Source organism: Myxine glutinosa, chromosome 4 (assembly GCF_964187855.1).
Source record: "Myxine glutinosa chromosome 4, kmMyxGlut1.1, whole genome shotgun sequence".
In the NCBI taxonomy this organism is placed as follows: Eukaryota; Metazoa; Chordata; class Myxini; order Myxiniformes; family Myxinidae; genus Myxine; species Myxine glutinosa.
This window is the reverse complement of record NC_136264.1, coordinates 11,623,909-11,646,744: the sequence shown is the minus strand read 5'-3', so window position 1 is coordinate 11,646,744 and position 22,836 is coordinate 11,623,909. Positions and strand designations below refer to the sequence as shown.

Sequence of the window (22,836 nt, the reverse complement as noted above, 5' to 3'; positions counted from 1 at the left end):
TTTGATATGCACACCTGATGTTCCAGATAGCATGCCACGCCCACCAGGGTATGCAAGGCGTGGCAACAAGACAGCTGGAATGCACAGGGCAAATGTAAATGAACCAAGCCTGGTCGCTTGTTTGTTTGTTGCTTGGCAACTGTTCACACCTTGTGTTAATGATTAAGCAAAATCCTTTTCTAAAGTACAGTAAATACCTGAACGTGTGGGTTCTTATGTTGCTTGTTGTAGCTGTACTGTGCATTCATAATAGAGGTGGATTTGGGCAAAGTGTGAAAAGAGCCATCTAGTGCTAGGCCTGCTGTCTTTGCAATCGTCACTGGTGGCAGGAGCTGGCAGGTACGTGGCACTAGTTAGGTCCAAAACTTCAATTCCGTGACCATTTTCTGGCTAGTAAGGTTTGACGATTGATTTGACTTCTATTGACATTTTATAACAAAAATAGCCTCTATGTCCCTCCCAAAAATCCCGCCATTTTTCGCCAGAGGCCCGAATCCAAGATGGCCGCCGGCACTATCTTGAAAAATTAAGTTTTGAACCAGAACACCTAGAATCACGTACAAAGACACTTTTTTGTGTAATTTGACCACGAGGATTCCGAATCTGACATTATTTTGACGTTATGACATTATTTTGCCCCAGAAATCCAAGATGGCCACCATCCAGTAGAGCGAAAATGCAACTTTTAAATGGGAGAACATATGATCATGAATTAACACATTATTTTGGCTAAATCTATACTGGCCACGGAATTGAGGTCCTGATTAGTGAATTGCTATTTTCTTGTTTTTTATTTGTCTGTGTGTGTAATGTCATATACTTATTTCTGTCTTTCCAGGGAGTATACGAGCGAATGAGACGGCACTGAGAAGCGCAGTATTCAGAAGATAGCCGTCAAGAGAATGTCCACCGTTCCGTGTGTCCTCTAGTGTGGCGGGCTTTGCAATGAAGCCACTGATGTCGTTACCTCCGTTGAGAGTTGGGAAAATCTCAAGAAAAAAGCCCTGTTATGGAGCGGTCTTGACAAGTTCGGAGACGTTTATGCAACAGTCAATTGGGATAATGGTCCCGGCAGACAATGTGTCCATAAATCATGTGGGCTGACCTTATGGAATGCTAATAAACTGGAGCAGGCCAAGACAAGACAGAAAAAACGAGAAGTCAAGGAATGCCAATCTCAGTCTTCGTCCATGTCTGAGGCTTTTCCCCCGGCTGCTTCTCCACCTGCCAAGCGGCTGCGATCAAGTGTAGAAGGGCTGATACATGAAAAAACAAAATGTGTCTGGTGCTGTAAACCGGAGTCGGCAAAGCACCCAGAATCAAAGCTGTCCCTGATTTCGTATGATAATGCATGGGCAACGTTCAAGAGTCACACGGTGGTCCTCGAAGATCAGAGCATGCGAGACAGAATCAACTGTGTGATCGATTATGCAGCTGATGACCCATATGCGATTGAGATCAGATATCACAACAAATGCTGGTTGAAATATGTGCGTAGTTACCAGAAAATGAGTGAAGATGACAAACTCCCACGCATGCACAATGTCAATCTCCGTGAGGCTCAGACTATCTTCTTTGACCACATCAGAACAGTTATCTTTGAGGAACGTGAGCTAAGGTCGCTACAGAGCCTCCTCAAAGACTACAGCTCTATCATATCTCGGTATGGCTTCTCAACATCCAGCATCAAGTCATCCTTTATCAAAGATATCCTGACCCGGGAGTTTGAGGGCAAGATCGGCTTCCACTCCCGCCCTCAGAGAAACCAGAGCGACCTAGTCTATGACACGTCTGGGGGTGGTTCATATGTTGAAGCAGCACTCTCCGCCATCGGTGTTAGCAGTGAACAACTGGTGCACAATGTGGCTAAGCGGCTCAAGGATGATGTCGTCAATCAAACCCATCCCATGGCCGCCAAGAGTCGAGGAGCTAGAAGAGGAGGAAGAGCTCTCGCCTCTCATGGTGCAGCTGCTATCTGCTTTGCAGGGGAAGAAAGAGGTAGATCTGTCTCCCAGCACACTCTCTCTCACCTCTCTCATCACGCAGTACATTACAAAGCGACCCACCACTACCGCCATCAATGCCACCGTCACCCTTCATGGGATGACTCGCAGCAAGGAGCTTATTGACTCTTACTACAAGCTGGGCATGGGGATCAGCTACCCGAACGTGCTTCTCCTACGTGACCTCTGGACCATGCATGACCTCGAGCGATGTTTTATCTGTCCTGATGAGATCGCTGAGGGAGAACCAAGCATTAGTATCATTGACAATGATGACTTTACCAACGACACGTTGACAGGAGGGGGTACTGCACACCGCTGTAACTGGATGTTTCTGCAGCGTCTAGAACGTCTTGTACCGGATTATGAGGCTAACATCCAGGATGAGCAAACACGCATCACAGACGCAAAGATTGTGTCACAGGCACTAACTGAGAAGGCATCTGAGATGCAGGTAGTTAAGCCGTATAGGACGATAAAACGTGGGGAGCCTCCCGTCCGGCCAAAGCCCACTATGTTCTCATCAAGGTGGGGAGATTCATCGGAATCTGATGATTCAGATTCTAGTGAAGCAGAATGCTCCGATTCGGACTAATCATATAATTAAAGGTCATATTGATTAATTACTTCATTTGAAAACTGTTCAAGTCACAGCTATTAAAAATAGCTTATTTTGAAGTGTAATGAGTTTACTTGTCATGCAATCATCAATTACTTTACTGCAAGATATCCTTATGGAGGTAGTTTCTTTAACATGTTTAAGTACAAAAGTTGCATTTTCGCTCTACTGGATGGTGGCCATCTTGGATTTCTGGGTCAAAATAATGTCATAACGTCAAACGAATGTCAGATTCGGCATCCTCGTGGTCAAATTACCCAAAAAAGTGTCTTTGTACGTGATTCTAGGTGTTCTGGTTGAAAACTTAATTTTTCAAGATAGTGCCGGCGGCCATCTTGGATTCGGGCCTCTGGCGAAAAATGGCGGGCTTTTTGGGAGGGACATGGAGGCTATTTTTGTTATAAAATGTCAATAGAAGTCAAATCAATCGTCAAACCTTACTAGCCAGAAAATGGTCACGGAATTGAAGTTTTGGACCTAACTACACGGCTGATATCAAAAGTTTTAGAAACATTTTCTTGAAAGTTCGTATTTACATTCTTTAACTCTTTTTCTTGTTGTTTTTGTTTCCATCCTTATTAGATGGCGGTTGGCAAGTCTCATAACGGCAAACCTCAGCCGGGTGGTGCTGTCAACTGGACCGGCGCATCGGGCAGCACCGTCCATGGCAAACGGGTCGCCCTTGCCCCACGGACCAACGCCATCCGTGCCCCAGCAGCCGCAGCAAATGGGGGGACCAGGGGGCCTGGGGGACCAGTGAGGACCTCAACATCTCAGAAAACTACTTTTCCAGGAGCTTCATCAGAATTAGCTACGAGTAAATTTCCTTCTCTACCAATGGCACCCAATGAGGCGATGGGACATCACATGGCTAGCTTATCGGCCTTCGAGCATCATGAGATATTCTCATATCCAGACATTTACTTCCTTGGTCCTGGTTCAGAGAAGCGCCGATGTGCAGGCGCCGGAGTCAAAGCTGGCAAGCCCGGTGCTTTTGATGATGCCAACGGTTGCTACATTGTGGTAGCGCACGACCACGTGGCTTACCGGTACGAGATTCTGAAGGTCATCGGTAAGGGTAGCTTTGGTCAGGTCCTCAAGGTGTTCGACCACAAGGAGCACAGGCAGGTCGCACTAAAGATGGTACGCAATCAAAAGAGTTTTCAATCCCAAGCCGCTGTGGAAATTAAAATCTTGGAACTCTTGCGTAAGCAGGATGCGGATGGAACGCTCAACATCGTGCACCTGCTGGAAAGCTTCACCTTCCGAGGACATGTGTGCATGACATTTGAGCTCCTTTCCATAAACCTGTTTGAGCTCGTTAAGAAACACGACTACAGGGGGTTTGACCTTCTGCTGGTGCGGAAATTCGCACATGCAATCCTGAAATGTCTGGAAGCACTGAGAAGGAGCCGGATCATTCACTGTGACCTGAAGCCCGAAAACGTTCTTCTGAAGCAGCACGGGCACAGCGGAATCAAGGTGTGTTGCTTCTTTGTGACGTTTACACGTGTGTTTTGTTTGGCTGCAGTAACGTGTTGCACAGCTGGAATATTTCTTTTCCTTCTATTTGTCAAAAGAAGGTTGCCCTTTATAGTAAGGTATCTTTGATATTTCATTTCACCTGGCATGGTTACCTGTATAATTGGAACGGCACTCAGTAGAGAACATACCTCCACCTGGTTGGCCATATCATTCAATGGTGAAGAATCACTTTAAAATTCTACTAGCTGGATCCGGATTTTCACCAAAATCGAATCCAATCGTCCTTGTCAGACACCCAACATGTCCACCAAGTTTCATCCAAATCCGTCCATTACTTTTTGACATATCCCACTATGTATAATTTTTGGCCGAATCTCCCAATGGTGAAAAATCAATGAAGAATTAAATAATTCTCATATCCGAATCCATATTCAGATCTTCACCAAAATCGAATCGAATCGTCCTTGTCAAACACACAACCTTTCCAACAACTTTAGTCCAAATCCGTCCATTACTTTTTGAGATATCCCGCTATGTATAGTTTTTGGCCCTATCTCCCAATGGTGAAAAATCAATGAAGAATTAAATAATTCTCATATCCGAATCCATACTCAGATCTTCACCAAAATCGAATCGATTCTTCCTTGTCACACACCCAACCTGTCCACCAAGTTTCGTCCAAATCCATCCATTACTTTTTGAGATATCACGCCATGTATCGTTTTTGCCCTATCTCTCAATGGTGAAGAATCGCTTGAAGAATTAAATAATTCTCATATCCGAATCCATATTCAGATCTTCACCAAAATCGAATCGAATCGTCCTTGTCACACACACAACCTTTCCAACAAGTTTCGTCCAAATACGTCCATTACTTTTTGAGATATCCCGCCATGTATCGTTTTTGGCCGAATCTCCCAATGATGAAGAATCACTTGAAGAATTAAATAATTCTCATATCCGAATCCATATTCAGATCTGCACCAAAATCGAATCGAATCGTCCTTGTCACACACACAACCTTTCCAACAAGTTTCGTCCAAATACGTCCATTACCTTTTTGAGATATCCCGCTATGTATAGTTTTTGACCCTATCTCTCAATGGTGAAGAATCACTTGAAGAATTAAATAATTCTCATATCCGAATCCATATTCAGATCTGCACCAAAATCGAATCGAATCGTCCTTGTCACACCCAACCTGTCCACCAAGTTTCGTCCAAATCCATCCATTACTTTTTGAGATATCCCGCCATGTATCGTTTTTGGCCGAATCTCCCAATGATGAAGAATCACTTGAAGAATTAAATAATTCTCATATCCGAATCCATATTCAGATCTTCACTAAAATCGAATCAAATCGTCCTTGTCACACACACAACCTGTCCACCAAGTTTCGTCCAAATCCATCCATTACTTTTTGAGATATCCCGCCATGTATCGTTTTTGGCCGAATCTCCCAATGATGAAGAATCACTTGAAGAATTAAATAATTCTCATATCCGAATCCATATTCAGATCTTCACTAAAATCGAATCAAATCGTCCTTGTCACACACACAACCTTTCCAACAAGTTTCGTCCAAATACGTCCATTACTTTTGGAGATATCCCGCCATGTATCGTTTTTGCCCTATCTCTCAATGGTGAAGAATCGCTTGAAGAATTAAATAATTCTCATATCCGAATCCATATTCAGATCTTCACCAAAATCGAATCGAATCGTCCTTGTCACACACACAACCTTTCCAACAAGTTTCGTCCAAATACGTCCATTACTTTTTGAGATATCCCGCCATGTATCGTTTTTGGCCGAATCTCCCAATGATGAAGAATCACTTGAAGAATTAAATAATTCTCATATCCGAATCCATATTCAGATCTGCACCAAAATGGAATCGAATCGTCATTGTCACAGACAAACCTGTCCACCAAATTTCGTCCAAATCCATCCATTACTTTTTGAGATATCCCGCCATGTATCGTTTTTGGCCCCATCTCCCAATGGTGAAGAATCACTTTAGAAATTCTACGAGCCGGATTCGGATCTTCACCAAAATCGAATCATTTCGTCCTTGTCACATCCGCTACATCGCTGCCAAATTTCGTCCGAATCCGTCCACGACTTTTTGAGATATTTTGTTCACAAACGGACAAACGGACAGACAGACACAGGTGAAACTAGAACGGGCACTCGGTAGAGCGCATACCTTCGCCGCAGCTACTTTTGTTGCCAAAATAAAAGACTACAAGATCTGTGTAGCAAAGCATTTTGGCATTAGTTTCATACAAATTGGACACAAATTGACCGCGCTATGGTAAAAAGACGATTTTGACCTTTTCATGACCTTGACCTTGACCTTTGACCCGATCGATTCCAAAATCTAATCAAATGTGTCCCGTATAATAACCAATCATCCCACCAAATTTCATGCGAATCGGTTGAATACTTTTTGAGTTATGCGAATAACATACACACACACACACACACACAGACATACAAATAAATACACAGCGATCAAAACATAACCTTCCGCTTTTGCGAAGGTAAACATAACCCCCATCCACCTTTGTTGGCGGAGGTAACAAGAGTTGTATGGATTCATGATTGGTGGTGCCAACCTGTGCGGCATCCCTCACAACCCCGTTCCATCCACTATGAGGTAAAATTCCTCAATTAGCCTCCTTACTTGCTCGAGAAGAAGCAGGAATCCTTGTCGCCGTTTATTATACTCGTGGCGATGCCCGAGGACACTTTATGAAAAAGAAGGAAAACCAACGGTAAATTTAAATATACATTTTTTTGGTGGCAAAACAACCACAACAACATTATTTAAAATGCCAAATCGTGATCAGTTTTTGAAATGCCAAATACATGTGAGCTGAGTGGGAATGGAGTACAACAGGCTTACCTTATAGAGCTTACAAAACAGAAAAAGGCTTACCTTGTAGAGCTTACAAAACAGCAAAAGGCTTACCTTGTAGAGCTTACAAAACAGCAAAAGGCTTACCTTGTAGAGCTTACAAAGCAGCAAAAGGCTTACCTTGTAGAGCTTACAAAACAGCAAAAGGCTTACCTTGTAGAGCTTACAAAACAGCAAAAGGCTTACATTGTAGAGCTTACAAAACAGCAAAAGGCTTACCTTGTAGAGCTTACAAAACAGCAAAAGGCCGTCCTTGTAGAGCTTACGGAACAGCAAAGGCTTATTTTATAGTTTACAGAACAGAAAAAGGGCTTACCTTGTCGAGCTTACGAAATAGCAAAAGGCCGACCTTGTAGAGTTTACAAAACAGCAAAAGGCTTACATTGTAGAGCTTACAAAACAGCAAAAGACCGACCTTGTACAGCTTACAAAACAGCAAAAGACCGACCTTGTACAGCTTACAAAGCAGCAAAAGGCTTACCCTGTAGAGCTTACAAAACAGCAAAGGGCTTACTTTGTAGAGCATACGAAATAGCAAAAGGCCGACCTTGTAGAGCTTACACAACACAAAAGGCTTACATTGTAGAGCTTACAAAACAGCAAAAGGCCGACCTTGCAGAGCTTACAAAACAGCAAAAGGCCGACCTTGTAGAGCTTACAAAACCGCAAAAGGCCTACCTTGTAGAGCTTATAAAACAGCAAAGGGCTTACCTTGTTGAGCTTACAAAACAGCAGAAGGCCAACCTTGTAGAGCTTACAAAACAGCAAAAGGCCGTCCTTGCAGAGCTTACAAAACAGCAAAAGGCCGTCCTTGCAGAGCTTACAAAACAGCAAAAGGCCTGCTTTGTAGAGCTTACAAAACAGCAAAAGGGCTTACCTTATAGAGCTTATGGAACAGCAAAGGCTGACCTTGTTGAGCTTATGAAACAGCAAAGGGCTTACCTTGTTGAACTTACGAAACAGCAAAGGGCTTACCTTGTTGAGCTTACAAAACAGCAAAAGGCCGACCTTGTAGAAATGATGAAACAGCAAAAGGCTTAACTTGTAGAGCTTACAAAACAGCTTACATACCTTGTGCAGCTTTTTTTGGCTGCCCAAAAACTCAACATGACACATGGCAGACATGAAACAAACTGAATGCCTCAACTCTGTGTTTTCATCAACATCTTGTGTCCCAAACCCATCGCTCTCTTTACCCACCTTACCCAGTCGAACCCAACTGTTCCTGGCAGATAAGTTTTTGTCAACCCTCGACTCTGATTCTGCAACTGGACCAGACGGCATCAGCCCACGGGTCCTAAAATCCTGCTCTTCCGCTCTATCTCACCCTCTCTCTGTGCTCTTCACCCTATCTTTTGCTCAAGGTCATCTGCCAGCATCTTGAAAATCAGCTAACATCACCGCTTTACACAAAAAAGGTGCAAAAACAGATCCTTGCAACTACAGACCAATCAGCCTGCTCCCAATTATCAGTAAGGTCATCGAATCAATCATTGCTTCGGATATCAAATCTTTCCTCTTCTCCAATGGCTTGATCTCCGATCATCAATTTGGATTCAGACCAGGTAATTCTACTCTGAAGCCTGGTGTTGGCTTAGCGGTTAGGGTGCTGTCTTGGGATCCTAGCATCCTGGGTTCGAATCCTGGTCGATCGCTGAATTAATGCCAGGGGGTTGACTCAGCCTCTCATCCCTCCGAGGTCGTCAAATTGAGCACCAGCTCACTGGTAATTGCGGCACTGCATCAGCGGCACAACGTGCTTCCAGAGAAATGATGCAACCAGCAGCCACAGGCTGCATACAAAAACAACTCTACTCTGGACATGCTTCTTCTGCTGTCACAACAATGGATGGAGGCCTTCAATGCCAGACAGGAAATCCGAGCCGTCTCCCCTGATACAGTCACGTGAAAAAGTAAGTACACCCTTGGCTCTAATCGGTGGTATTGCCCCCTTTGGCAGAAACAACCTCAAGTAGGCCTTTCTTATAACTGTCTACCAGTCTCTGACATTAACTGGGAGAAATTTTTGCCCACTCCTCCATGCAGAATTCTTTCAGCTGTGCGATGTTTGAGGGGTTTCTTGCATGCACAGCGCGTTTAAAATCCCCACACAACATCTCGATGGGATTTAGATCCAGGCTTTGATTTGGCCATTCCAGAACCCTCCATTTCTTTATTTTCAGCCATTCCTTGGTGGATTTACTGGTATGTTTAGGGTCATTGTCATGTTGCAAGGTCCACCTTCGGTTGAGCTTCAACTTTCCGACACATGGCCTCACATTATCCTCAAGCACCCTCTGGTACAATGAAGAATTCATCGTGGATTCTATGATGGTGAGCTGCCCAGGCCCTGATGCAGCAAAGCTGCCCCAAACCATAATATTTCCACCACCATGCTTTACAGTTGGTATCAGATTCTTGTGGTCAAATGCTGTCTTTGGTTTTCGCCAAACGTCTTCTGGTACTGTGGCCAAATAGCTCTACATTTGACTCATCTGTCCAGAGTACATTGTTCCAGAGTGCTGGTATTTGCCTAGGTGTTCATTGGCAAACTTTAGTCTTGCCCTGATGTTCTTTCTGGACAGCAAAGATTTCCTCCTGGCATACCTCCCATGTTGATAAAATTTGTGCAGCCTCTTTCTAATGGTAGACTCGTGCACTTTGACATCAACAGTGGCAAGAGCTACCTGTAGGTCCTGTGATGACATTCTGGGGTTCTTAGAGACATCTTTCAGCATCTTGCGGTCTGCTCTCGGGCTGAACTTGCTGGGGCGGCCTGGCCTGAACAAGTTGGCAGTTGTTTGGAATTTTCTCCACTTGTAGATGATCTTCCAGACAGTCGAATGATGGATTTCAAATTGTTTGGAGATCTTTTTAAATTCATTCCCAGACTCGTAGGCATCTATAACCTTCTTTCTGAAGGCCTCAGAGAGTTCTTTTGATCTAGGCATGGTGAAGCCGCACACTTCAACAACAAAGAGCAAACCAAACGAAATGTCTGAGGTTCAAATAAGACAGGTTCCTCCAAGATCCTCTCTAACGATGTTCTAATCATTTGCACCTGAGCTGGTGCACCTGATTCTAATTTTAGGTATTTGAAGTAGTGATAAATGTGGGGGTGTACTTACTTTTTCCACATGCGAAATTTACATTTATGTTTATTTAAATTATACAATGGACTACAAAATGTAAATGTTTCATGATATTTGTTATATTATATCACCTTTATCTAGCAATATTGTTGAAATGAAGATCAAATAGCTGTATGTTGAAATATGTTGAAAAAGTCAAAACTTTACATGGGGTGTACTTACTTTTTCACGTGACTGTATATCGCCGCACGGGTGTTTGTGATGGCACAAAAGCTGGAGCCTGGGTCCATGGGGGAACCCACTTTGCCTAGTGGGAACTTGGCCTCGTGGGAAGGATAATTTAGAGGGTGAAGGACTGATGGGGGCAGCTTGACAGAGACGATTAGAGATTTTCAAGGTGTAAGATTTCAAAATTATCGTTATAAAATAGTTAAAAGATACGATAAACAAGATAAAAAGGGTTTGGGTTTTAAAATTCGATTAAGCTATCGGATTTTTTTCCCTGTTTTGTCTGTTTCATACGTACTTTTCGATTGCTCGGCTTGTTGTGTGATGTTGCAAAAGGCATAAACTAAGTGTTGGAACGCATCCCCCTCCCACCCAATTATACTAACTCTTGTGGGGAAAATTCCCCACTATCCGTCGTTTCGTTTTAAGTCCAACTTTTCTGGAACACATCTTGGACGCATCGTGAAGACCCCCTCCCCTGTACATTAACACAGATTGTGACAAAAACAACCATCGACACACTTTCAATGTTAACAAGACATTTTAAAATGTTAAATTGATATATGTGGGAACATCACGTGCCCAGACCAGGAATCGAACCCAGGTCCTCTGGAAAACCATACCAGTGCTCCGCCATCTGAGCTATCTGGGCGACCCTGACTGAGCATTAAATTTTCCCACACATATGATTGCCACTCTTTTTCCGTCAATGCTTCCGGGGCACTCGCTGCCAACCATAGGATCACCAACGGCCTGAACACGAGAGGGTTCCTTGGAGGGTCTTCCTCCAAGGGGGGACAAATCAATGTCCTCTATTATAAACACCACTGGGGGTGTAATGAAGCAATTCGATTAATGAACAGGATTAAATAATTAAATTGATATATGTGGGAAAATTACATTGGCGGAAAGACGGAAAGTAAGTGGCAATTCTATGTGTGGGAAAATTTCATGCTTGGTCAGCGTTGCCCAGAGAGCTCAGAAGGCGGAGCACTGGTACGGTTTTCCAGAGGACCTGGGTTTGATTCCTGGTCTGGGCATGTGATGTTCCCACATGTATCAATTTAATTATTTATAATCCTGTTCATTAATGTAATTTTAAAATGTAGATAGAAATGTGACTTTATATTGCGAACCCTGTATATCAATAATAATAAAAGTCAGTGTGTGTGTGTTTGTGTGTGTGTGTCCTCAGTGACTCCAAAACCATGAAATCTAGTGGGCCAAAATTTTGCATGCATACTAAGGGAACTCCAATGAAGTGCATGAATGAAAACTGGGTGTTTGGGGAACGTTAAACATCCCCTTTTTGAAGATAATTAACAGGCTTATTAAATGACAACCAAAAACAGGCATACCCTTGGTCAGCCCGCATTTACGTTGCAGGGTCTTGATCCACCATTTTGTTTCGGCATATTTAATCTGCCTTCTTGCCGACTTAATCCACCATTCAGGATGACCTCTCACGGACTACTTAAAGTATATAATCTATATCAGTCTTCATAGTTTAAGATCGGAACTGGTGGACGAAATAACTGTGAAAATCTGGAGTGAAATCTGAAATTTTAAAGAAATTACCGATTCTTATAAGTAAGCATATTTACGTATTTACTTTAAGCAAGCAATTGCTGTTATCCCTCCTTCCCCATATTTACAAATTGCCAAAGCATTAAACTTCACTTTTTCTACTGTTCGGATAATTGTATTGAATGAAGAAAAGATTGCTGAAAGTGTAACTTCATTGAGTGCAATGGAAATAATTACGATGAAGCACTCAATGTGTAACAAGTATAGACTGACGCAGAATCGGTCTTTATTTGATTGATATATGGTACCTGGTCTTCATTATACTCTATACAATTGCATTGGAATATATTTAAAACCTATTGGGAACACTTTATCCATTTCCATTCATCCATACATATTTACTACATACTACATTTGGAATTTCTGTGCCCTTGTTCCATATCATTAGCTCACCTGGACCGAAGTTCAGGGGAGCTTATGTGATGGCGCTTTGTCCGTCCATCAGTCCGTCCGTAAACACTTGCAACTTCTTCTCCGAAACCGCTGAAGGGATTGTGACCAAATTTGGCACAAATGATATTTGTTGTGTTGCGACTAAAGTTTGTTCATGGCATTAAAAAACAATCGGGGTCTAAGGCGGTTTTTCCCGGGGTTAAAGTGCATCCAGGTTTAACACCCCAAAATAGATATTTGCTTTCTCCTCTGAAACTACACACACAATTTCGATGAAAATTGACCACAACCTTCATCCCCCATGATGTACCGAAGTTTGTTCACGGCACTGAGAACATTGAAGTCTCAGGGGGTTATGGGGGGGTCAATGTAGGTCCAGGTTTGACCCCCCAAATTAGATATTTGCTTTCTTCTCTGAAAGTACACACACAATTCTGATGAAGCTTCACCACAACCTTCACCACCCATGCTGTATCAAAGTTTGTTCATGGCATTAAAAAAATCTGCCCCTTTGGGTATCTAGGGGGGGTGGGAGGTGGAGGTTGCCCCCCCCCCCCCCTAAAATAGGTATTTGCTTTATTCTCATAAACTATACATGCAATTTTGATGAAACTTCACCACAACCTTCATCACCCATGATGTACCAATGTTTGTTCAAGGCATTATAAAAATTGGGGCCTGAGGAGGTATATGGGGTTGGGGGTTTGGGGGAAGTTGCCCCTCAAAATAGGTATTTTTTTCTTTGTTTTGTTTAAAGTCTTGTGATTATGTTAGTATGATTCTACCTGCTGCCATGTCTTCTAGCAACCATTGAAATTGGTTTAAAATACCCTTAGTTTGTGCAGTATACTGTTTATTCTACCAGGTGAGCGCCAGGGTTATTGCCCCCATGTATGTTTATGTCACTGATGATATCATTCCGGGTTTGTGGGTGTGTGCACTTGTGGCAAGTATCACCCGTTGGTTACTGAAACCCAATATTCATGTTTTCGTGAGTTGCGTTATCAGGTGACATTCAGCAACTTTGCTTTTTCAAACACTCCATCCTCCTGGGCGTATAACAAGTAGCATAATGACCATCGTTACAATTACCTGTGAAAAGGTGACTTTACGTTTGAACGTATCAAGTATCGTATCACTCGGATGGCCCAGTTATGTCTCTATGTAGAGCTTCCGGCAGGTGATACCTTTAATATCTACTTCAAGGTAGTGCAAGGTAGAGCTTTTCCGTTCTTCAGTTCTGCTGATGCAACACTTGACAAAACAACCAAAAATAACAATTGCTGGGAAGACAGGAACGAAACACACAAGCATGCTATTGGTTAAGACTTTTGTTCACCTTAAGCTAACCTTTTTTTTTTTTAAGATTAAGGCCACGTGACCAATGTGATTTGCGGAAACCTGCTTCCTGAATCTCTGGCGACTGCCGAATGAGTGTATATTTGGGTAAGGAAATACACTAGGTGGGTTGCCATTGCCCTCCCAGCTGCAGAAGTTGGGGCAAGAATTTTGAACTTGGCTAAGGTGCAAGCAACAACCATTTACTCTTTGTGAAAGATACCGTACAATTTTAAGAGCCTTCAATCAGCCTTCTCCCAATTATCAGCAAAGTCGTGGAATCCATCATTGCTTCAGATATGAAATCTTTCCTCTTCTCCAATAGCTTGATCTCTGATCATCAATTTGGTTTCAGACCTGGTTACTCTACTCTGGACATGCTGCTTCTGCTTTCTCAACAATGGATGGAGGTCCTCAATGCCAAACAGGAAATTACAGCTGTCTCCCTTGACATATCACATGCCTTCGATACAGTCTGGCACCCCGCTCTGCTCACCAAACACTCCTCCTTTGGTATCCATGGAAATCTCCACGCATGGCTGGCGGACTTCCTCTCTAGTCGTAGTCAACGTGTGGCTCCGAATGGGTTTCTCTCATCTCCTCTTCCTGTTCAGGCTGGAGTTCCACAAGGCAGTGTTCTGGGCCCTGTGCTTTTTCTGGTCTTCATCAATGATCTCTCTGACTCTCTTGAAAATCCTCTCTATCTCTTTGCTGATGACTCTACTCTCTGTCGCTCCATTCCTCATCCCTCAGATCGGCAGTCTGCAGCTTCCTCACTCTCTGCAGACCTGGACAAAATCACAGACTGGGCAAACAAGTGGAACATGTCTTTCAATCCTGACAAATCTCACACTCTTATGATGTCTCTCCGAAAAGACCGACTGGACAACCCTCCCATCCACTTTCTGAATAATCCTCTCCAAGAAGTTCTGTCACTCAAGCTTTTGGGTCTCACTGTCTGCCATGATCTTTCCTGGGAAAACCACATTTCAAATCTGGCCTCCAAAGCCAGTCGCCGACTGGGCAACCTCCGTCTTGCGAAGTCCTTCCTTGGCACACCTGAGCTCCTCACCACATACAAGGCTTTCATCTGCAGCTCAATGGAATACTGCTCTCCCCTCTGGGCTGGTGCTCCTGCCTCACACTTAGCTCGTCTTCACGCTGTTGAAACCAAAGCATTCAGAATCATTGGAATCTCCCGCGATGAAGCTAACTCCAAGGGCCTTTCACTCACTCACCGCAGGCAGGTTGGTGGTCTTTCCGTCTTCTACCGACTCCTCTCTGGCCTTGCCCCCCCCCCCCCAGCTCTCTCTGGGCTCTGTCCCCCAAATATTCCTACAGGTCGCACAAGATCTGCCTGCAACCCTCTTATGGTTAAACTGCCAAAATCAAGACTCGCTGCTCACCTTCACTCCTTCATTCCTCTTTTCTCCCGCCTCTGGAACAAACTCCCTCACTCTCTTCAATCCCACTCCACCCTCCAGGTCTTTAAAACAGCTGTTCACCACCATCTCTTATGTTCCCCCATCCAAAACCTTGATCTTTTCTTCCCCCGCTAATTTCACCCCAAATCCACTTTTTTGAAATACCAACTTCTGTCCTGGAAGTCTTTGGTGTCCTTGTGTTTTATACTTCTCCCATCCCCCCCCCCCCCCCCCCACCTCCCTTCCCACGCCTCCTCCCCCCAAGCCCTATCCCTCCAGAGCATCTCCCTGCTCTCAAATGTTGTGTTTGTGTGCTTCCCCTTCTCTCCCCATCTTGTCTTCTTTCACACAAAACGAAAACGCACAAAGCGAGGCGGGAGGAGAAAGCAGAGAAAAATACCGATTGTGATTTCTCTTCGCGACCAGCGACGGCCCGGCCCATATTTTAATAATTCCTGCAAAAAAGTGTCCCCTGTCAACTTCAATAAGGCCGAGAAAAATATATTTCCGGGTTCTGGTCAGCGCGCGCATCGATTTTGACCCTGCGCTTCAACAATTTTTATTGTGTGCCGTGACGTCATGAATCCAATAGGGAAGTTGCATGTGACGTAATCGTCTTAGTCACGTGACCGCTTGGGTGGCAAAACATTGCTTCTGCCACCATACGTCATGGCGACAATTTGAAACTCGTCTCACATATAAATTGCCCCCTACACGATGGTAAAGAGTTGTTGTGCTGTCGGATGTTCAGCCCGATTTCATCCGGACGACACAACGCTAAAACGGTTTCATAGCTGCCTTGACTGCAGCTCTCAGGTGAGAATATGGCTCATGAGGTTGTTACCTTCGCTCGCGAAGTGAAAAGCAGGATTAGGCATTTGGTTACGTACATGTGGAGTGTGTATGGCGTACGTGTGGAGTGTGTGTGGCGTACGTGTGGCGTACTTGTGGAGTGTGTGTGGCGTATGTGTGGCGTACTTGTGGCGTCCGTGTGGAGTGTGTGTGGAGTGTGTGTGGCGTACTTGTGGTGTACATGTGGAGTGTGTGTGGCGTACTTGTGGCGTACTTGTGGAGTGTGTGTGGCGTATGTGTGGCGTACGTGTGGCGTACGTGTGGCGTACATGTGGAGTGTGTGTGGCATACGTATGGCGTACTTGTGGTGTACGTGTGGAGTGTGCGTGGCGTACTTGTGGCGTACGTGTGGAGTGTGTGTGGACCGTGGAGTGCGTGTGGCGTACTTGTGGGTCCACATGGGTCCACAGGCAGATGACACAGCCTCGGTTTCTCGCAATACCGCGAAAACGCCTCAACGGGCAAGCTACGGGCGTAAACTGACAGGTCCGTCTGACGAAACGACAGCTTTCCCGCCATGTTGTTTATGCCACCCAAGATGGCGGCCGGAACTGGTTGCCATGGACGACGCCCACGTGATGCAAGGCCTCTATCGGCTGGATATTGTCATTTATTGAAACGAAGACGTTCTTTGTCGGGTTCGTGTGAAGCAACCAGAAGGCCTAAAGAGCTGTGGGTGGTCTCGTTAGTTAGGCCTGGATCCTATCTCGTTTGTCATGAAGTAGTAAGTGTCTGTGATAATCTGGTGGACAGGGAGAAGAGATCGTGGGAGACCATCGGCCTGTTAGACCACTTGCGCATGCGCAGTGTTGACGCGATCGACGCATTGGAATGTTTAACGGTACGGCGAGGCGATCTAGAGATCGAAATGGCAGTCTATAATGTGCTTGAAGAACTTAATAATTTTCAGAATAAATACATTTTAAAATAACTTAAGCTTGTGTTCATTATTTACAAAAAAAAAAGGCCTACAAGTCCCATTGGCTGTCTTTAATTTCTCTCTGGACGGCGCCACAGCAGATGACGAGGACCGCAAGGCATGAGGACACAAAAAACACCTCTATATGTGCAATCCATGCTTTTCAAAAAATAAAAAATAAAATAAAAAAAACCCACATCGTCGCATCAATTCTGGAACTTTGGTCTGACCAGAGACCAGCAATATATTTTTTTCGGCCTAACCTCATCTATCCCTGTAGAACATACACAGCACCAAAACAACACCGTTCTGACCTGTATCTCGCCTTATTCAACGCTCAGTCTGTAAGTAGTCCTGACAAGCGAACCAAAATTACCTCTTTTATTCTAGATAATGATATTGACGTGCTTTTTCTGACCGAAACTTGGCTCCGACCCAGTGGCGACGAAGCGAGGTGTGCTGATCTCACCCCACCTGGATACACCCTGCAGTCATTTCCTCGCTCCTCCAGGGGTGGGGGCGTGGCTGTTATGTACAGAGACAACTTCTCTCCCTTTGTTTCCTTCACCACGACTTTTTCGTTCGACCATTCATCCTACGAGCTAGCCCATGTCACCTTCACTCTGTCAGAAAACACTCTTCATTTCTTCTTCTGCCTCTTTCCATTTCTTCTTTTCCTCCACCTAACCGGAAAAACAAGCTTACTGACTCTATGTTCGTGACCCAGCTTCCTAATCTGCTCGACCACTGCAATACTCTTCCTGGTTTCATCTTGATTCTTGGAGATTTCAACGTCCACTACGACCAACCACAACATCCTCTCACTTCAAAGATCATTGACCTCCTTTCTACTCTTAGTCTGTCTCAGTCTGTCTCCCAACCTACACACGTTAAAGGACACATCCTGGATTGGTTAGTGCACAGATGCGATGATCAGTTGGTGCAGTCCACGTCAGTGACCTGTGCTATCACCTCGGACCACTTCTGTGTCACCAGCCACCTGAGTATTGCTGTTCCTCGTCTTCAGCCCACCTTCATCACTGCCCACAACATTCGTGCCATCGACCGTTCCGCCTTTAAAGTGGACCTTCGCACCCGTCTCTCTGGCCGTTCCTATGTCACTGCAGAAGCCCTCGACCGTTGCCTCCGCACAGCGTTGGACTGTCATGCTCCAGCGACACGGCGCGCCGTTCCCAGACGCAGGAGTACTCTGTGGTTCAGCGCAGTCAGCGACGAAGTCAGGGCTGCCAAAAAGGAACGACGACGTGCCGAGAGACAGTGGCTGAAGACTGGCCTCACAGTCCATAAACAGTTGTATAACATAGCTAAAAGACTCGTCATAACAATCATTCTGAAAGCAAAAACGTCATATATTTCTGATCGGATTACTAGGAGCTCCTCCTGCAAGAAACTGTTCAGCATTACCAACCGCCTGCTTGCCACCAAAAATAAATCCGTTCTTCCCACTGTGTTTCCTCAAAACGAACTACCCCAACGCTTCCTGCATTTCTTTCACAATAAAATTCAGTCAATAAGAAACAATCTTGACAAGCAGTCACTCCTTTCCTTCGATGATGCTGGCCACTGCTTTCACGGACGACGACCTCTTAGTTCGTTTACTCCTGTTACTGAGGAAATTGTCAAATGTACAATCCTCAAGTCAAACACAAAAACATGTGATCTTGACCCCCTTCCCACCGATTTGTTTATTGAGTGTTTGAACACCCTCCTCCCATTTATTACTGCAGTTATCAATGATTCTCTGACTTCGGGTTCATTTCCACTTCTCTTTAAGCAAGCTCTTGTTAAGCCACTTCTTAAAAAGCCCGCCCTTGACCTTAACGACATGAAAAATTACCGTCCTATCTCCAACCTGTCTTTCCTGTCAAAGATCACAGAAAGAATTGCGCTATCACAGATGAATGACCATCTAGTTTCAAATAATCTTTTCAATTCTCGCCAGTCAGCATATAGACCAGGCCATAGCACCGAGACCGCTCTCCTAAGAATAACCAATGATCTTCTGACCTCTCTTGACTGTGGTAAGGTTTCCGTTCTTGCTCTTTTGGATTTGTCTGCCGCCTTTGACATGATTGACCATAGTGTCTTAATTCGTCGTCTTGAAATCACATTTGGTATAACTGGTACTCCACTTTCCTGGCTGATGTCCTATCTTACTGATAGAGTGCAAACAGTTGTTGTCAATGGCCAGAAATCAGCCCCTTCTCCGCTTTGGCATTCCCCAGGGCTCAGTCCTGGGACCTATCCTCTTTCTTTTGTACACACAGCCTCTATTTGATCTTGTTGTCAGACATTCAGTTGATCACCACGCCTTTGCGGACGACAATCAGCTGTACAAAGGAAGCACGATTCAACAAATCGTGCCCACTGTTGAAGTGTTATAAGGCTGTATTGCCGACGTGAAGGCGTGGATGACCCAAAACAAACTTCAGCTGAACGATGCTAAAACAGAGTCTATGATTGTAAGATCGCACAGATGTCCTCTACAATGTTCACTTCCTACCACTATTCATGTTGGTGAAACCGATGTAAACTTTGTTCCGTCGGCCAAGAACCTTGGTGTGGTTTTCGACTGTAACATGACATTTTCCAAGCAAGTACTTCAAACTTGCAAATCAGCATACTTTCAGCTGCGAAAGATCGCATCCATTCGCCACTTTCTTACTCCTCAAGCTGCTCTAACTCTGGTCTGTGCCCTTGTCCTCTCAAGGCTAGACTATTGTAATTCTTTGTATGCTGGCTGCCCTCAGTTTCTCTTGGATAAGTTACACAAGGTTCAAAACTCTGCCGCTCGTCTTGTCTGTAAGGCGAAGAAGTCTGACCATGTTACTCCGCTTGTTGAATTTTTACACTGGCTGCCTGTCTCTGCTCGTGTGCAATACAAAATTTGTACACTATGTTATAAATCATTGTGTGGACCGGGACCTCACTATCTCTCCGATGTGCTCACTCTCTATGAACCTCGGCGACGGCTTCGTTCAAGCGACAACTCTATGACCTTAGAGCCGCCGCGCACCAGCACCAAGTCGTTTGGCGAGAAATCCTTTTCCTTTGCTGCACCTCTGCTCTGGAATGACTTGCCTTCCTCTGTTCGACATGTTGACTCTCTTCCTGCCTTTAAAACCTCCCTCAAAACCTATCTGTTTCACAAGTCTTTCAATGTCTAAGTCCTGTTTTCCCTTTGGTTTGAGGTGGGACAGAGATCGAGAGTACGTCTGTGTACATGTGTGGGGGAGGGAGGGGAGGAGGAGGGGGAGTACACATCTGTGGGTTTTGAATGGGGAGGGAGAGGATTAGGGCAAGAGTGAAGGTGTGTCTGTTTGTGTGTATGTTTGTGTGTGTGTGTGCGGTGTGTGTGCGTTCGCATGATAATGTAAAGTGCCATGAGGGTAGTTTACTCTGCTTGATGGGGCTATACAAGACTCCTTTATTATTATTATTATTATTATTATTATTATTATTATTATTATTGTCTGGTTGATTTGTTTGTGAAATAAATGTTAGCTCTTTCACAACCCTCGATTCAGTATACAAAAAAAAAGAAAAAAAGAAGTCTGTCAGCAACCAATGCTAAAGGCAAGACAGCCAGCTTAACATCCCATCTGACAGATGGCACTCTCATAAATGCACCACCCTGCATGTGAAGCACCAGGGTGACAGTTGGTAATTAAACCCAGACTAGAGTGCTCAAGGGCGAATACGCTACCTCTGCGTCATCCTGTTGCGCCGCTCAAATCCCATGTATGTTGACATTTTCCCATTGTTACTCAATGTCCATTGTAATTCATGTAAAAGTATAATAAAACATTTTGGCCTATACATCATGTACAGTGCCCTCCATAAGTATTGGAACAGTGAAGTCATATTTGTTATTATTGCTACTAGCAGCGGTACCTGTCCTACGGGTGGGGCTTCAATTGGGAGGCCCAAATTAAAAGGCAAAATATCAGAAATTTAAGGCTTTTTAAAATTTCAAACGATTTATATAAACATCCGTTAAATCATATCACACGCAAATCATCAAAATCTAAACAGTATTTGTAGAAGTTCAATAAAAGCCACATAACTGTTCATATCGGTAAATATTATTCCATCGTGTTTGGAAAAATTGGAAAAACTGGAAATTGGAAAAATTGGAAAATTTGGGAAAAAACTGGAAAAACAATGGGGAAAAAACAAAAAAAACAATATATATTTTATTCCAGGCGGTCCCAGGATTACCCACCCAAAAATTTCGTTGCAATCGCTTCAACCGTTTTTGTGGTACCTGGGAACAGACGGACGGACGGACATTTGCTGAATTATAGTAAGATATACTCAAGAAACTTGGATTTGAGGTCAAAAGATGAATAAGAAGCAAGAGTACAGAAGATCAGCTTTTATTTCTTGGTTATCCAATGCAATATGCATAAATGTTATACCATTGTAGAACAATTTCACTTTTTATGTGTAGTCCCCTCATTTTAGTTAAACATAAGTATTGGAACATATGACTGACAGGTGTTTCTTGTTGCATTGATTGTTCATACAATAAAGAGCTGTGAATGAATGTCTAGTCTTGGTTTTAGCCTTTGATTTTGCCTTGGGAGTCTGAAGGCATAAACCAACATGAAGACCAGAGAACTGTCTGTCGATGAAAGAAAAACAAGCAATTTGGAAGCTGAAAGAACAGAATAATTCAATTAGAACCAGAGCACAACAACTGGGGACATTAAATACAACACTTTTGGAATACCTTAAAAAAATAAGAAGAAATTAACCACTAGTGTAGTGTAGTTAGCAATAGACAACGGCCAGGTCAGCCAAGGAAACCAACTGCAGTTGACGACAGAAAAATCCTCAAGACTGTGAAGAAAAATCCTAAAACAGCCATCAGTGACATCACCAACAAACTCCAGAGTGCAGGAGTTAAGGTATCACAATCTACTGTTTGCAGAGAACTTTGACAGCAGAATTACAAAGGCTAAACCGCAACATGGAAAGCCCTCATCAGCACTAAAAATAGAAAGACCAGATTGCAATTTGCCAAGAAGTACAAAGGTAAGTCAGTGAGTTCCGGAACAAAGTTTTATGGACAGAATAGATCAAGATTCCCAAATTGATGGAAAGGAGAAAGTGTGGAGAAAGGAAGTAACTGCATATGGTCCAAAGCATACTACCTTATCTGTGGAGCATGGTGGAGGTAGTGTCGTGGCTTGGGCCTGCATGGCTGCCTCTGGAACTGGCTCACTCATCTTTATTGATGATGTAACTAATGACGGCAGCAGCAAAATGACCATTAAAGTGTACAGAAACATTTTGTCTGCCTATGTACAAGAAAATACCTCCAAACTCATTGGGCGGCACTTCACCGTTCAGCAAGACAATGACCAAAAACACACCTGCAAAGTAAGCAAGGAGCTCATCAGGGTGAAAAAGTGGAAGGTTTTAGACTGGACAAGTCGATCTCATTATTTAAATCTAATGGAGCATGAATTTCACTTGCTGAAGAGGAGACTAAAGTCAGAAACCCCCAAAACAAACAACAACTGAAAATGGCTGCAGTAAAGGCTTCACAAAGCATCTTAAAGGAGGATGCCAAGAGTTTGGTGATGTCTATGGGTCACATGGTCAATGCGTTATTGCATGCAAGGATATGTAACAAAATATTAACTATTATACTACTTTAACTTACTTTAAGTTAATATGTTCCAATACTTGTGCTTACCTAAAATGGGGGAAATGAACATAAAAAGTGCTATTGATCTACAATGGTAAAACAAATATACAGAGAAACACCAAGAAATAAAAGATGACAGGGCCTTCTCCATCGCTGCTCCCACCCTCTGGAACTCACTACCTCACACCATCAGAGACTCCTCCTCACTCACCACGTTCAAAACATCACATAAGACCCATCTGTTCAACACTGCATTCAACATTTAACCCACAGCATTTAACCCCTGACTATCT

General features: G+C 43.8%; 1 protein-coding gene across 5 annotated transcripts in view; it reads left to right on the top strand.

Annotated features, from left to right (window-relative positions):
* LOC137424435 (dual specificity tyrosine-phosphorylation-regulated kinase 2) overlaps positions 1–22,836 on the top strand; it is a 97,753-nt gene that overhangs the window by 19,679 nt on the left and 55,238 nt on the right. For all 5 annotated transcript variants that reach the window (XM_068111890.2, XM_068111889.2, XM_068111888.2 and 2 more), the window contains one exon: positions 3,205–4,104. In XM_068111890.2, coding sequence (XP_067967991.2) covers positions 3,205–4,104 — 900 coding nt within the window. The remainder of the gene's footprint in view (positions 1–3,204; positions 4,105–22,836) is intronic.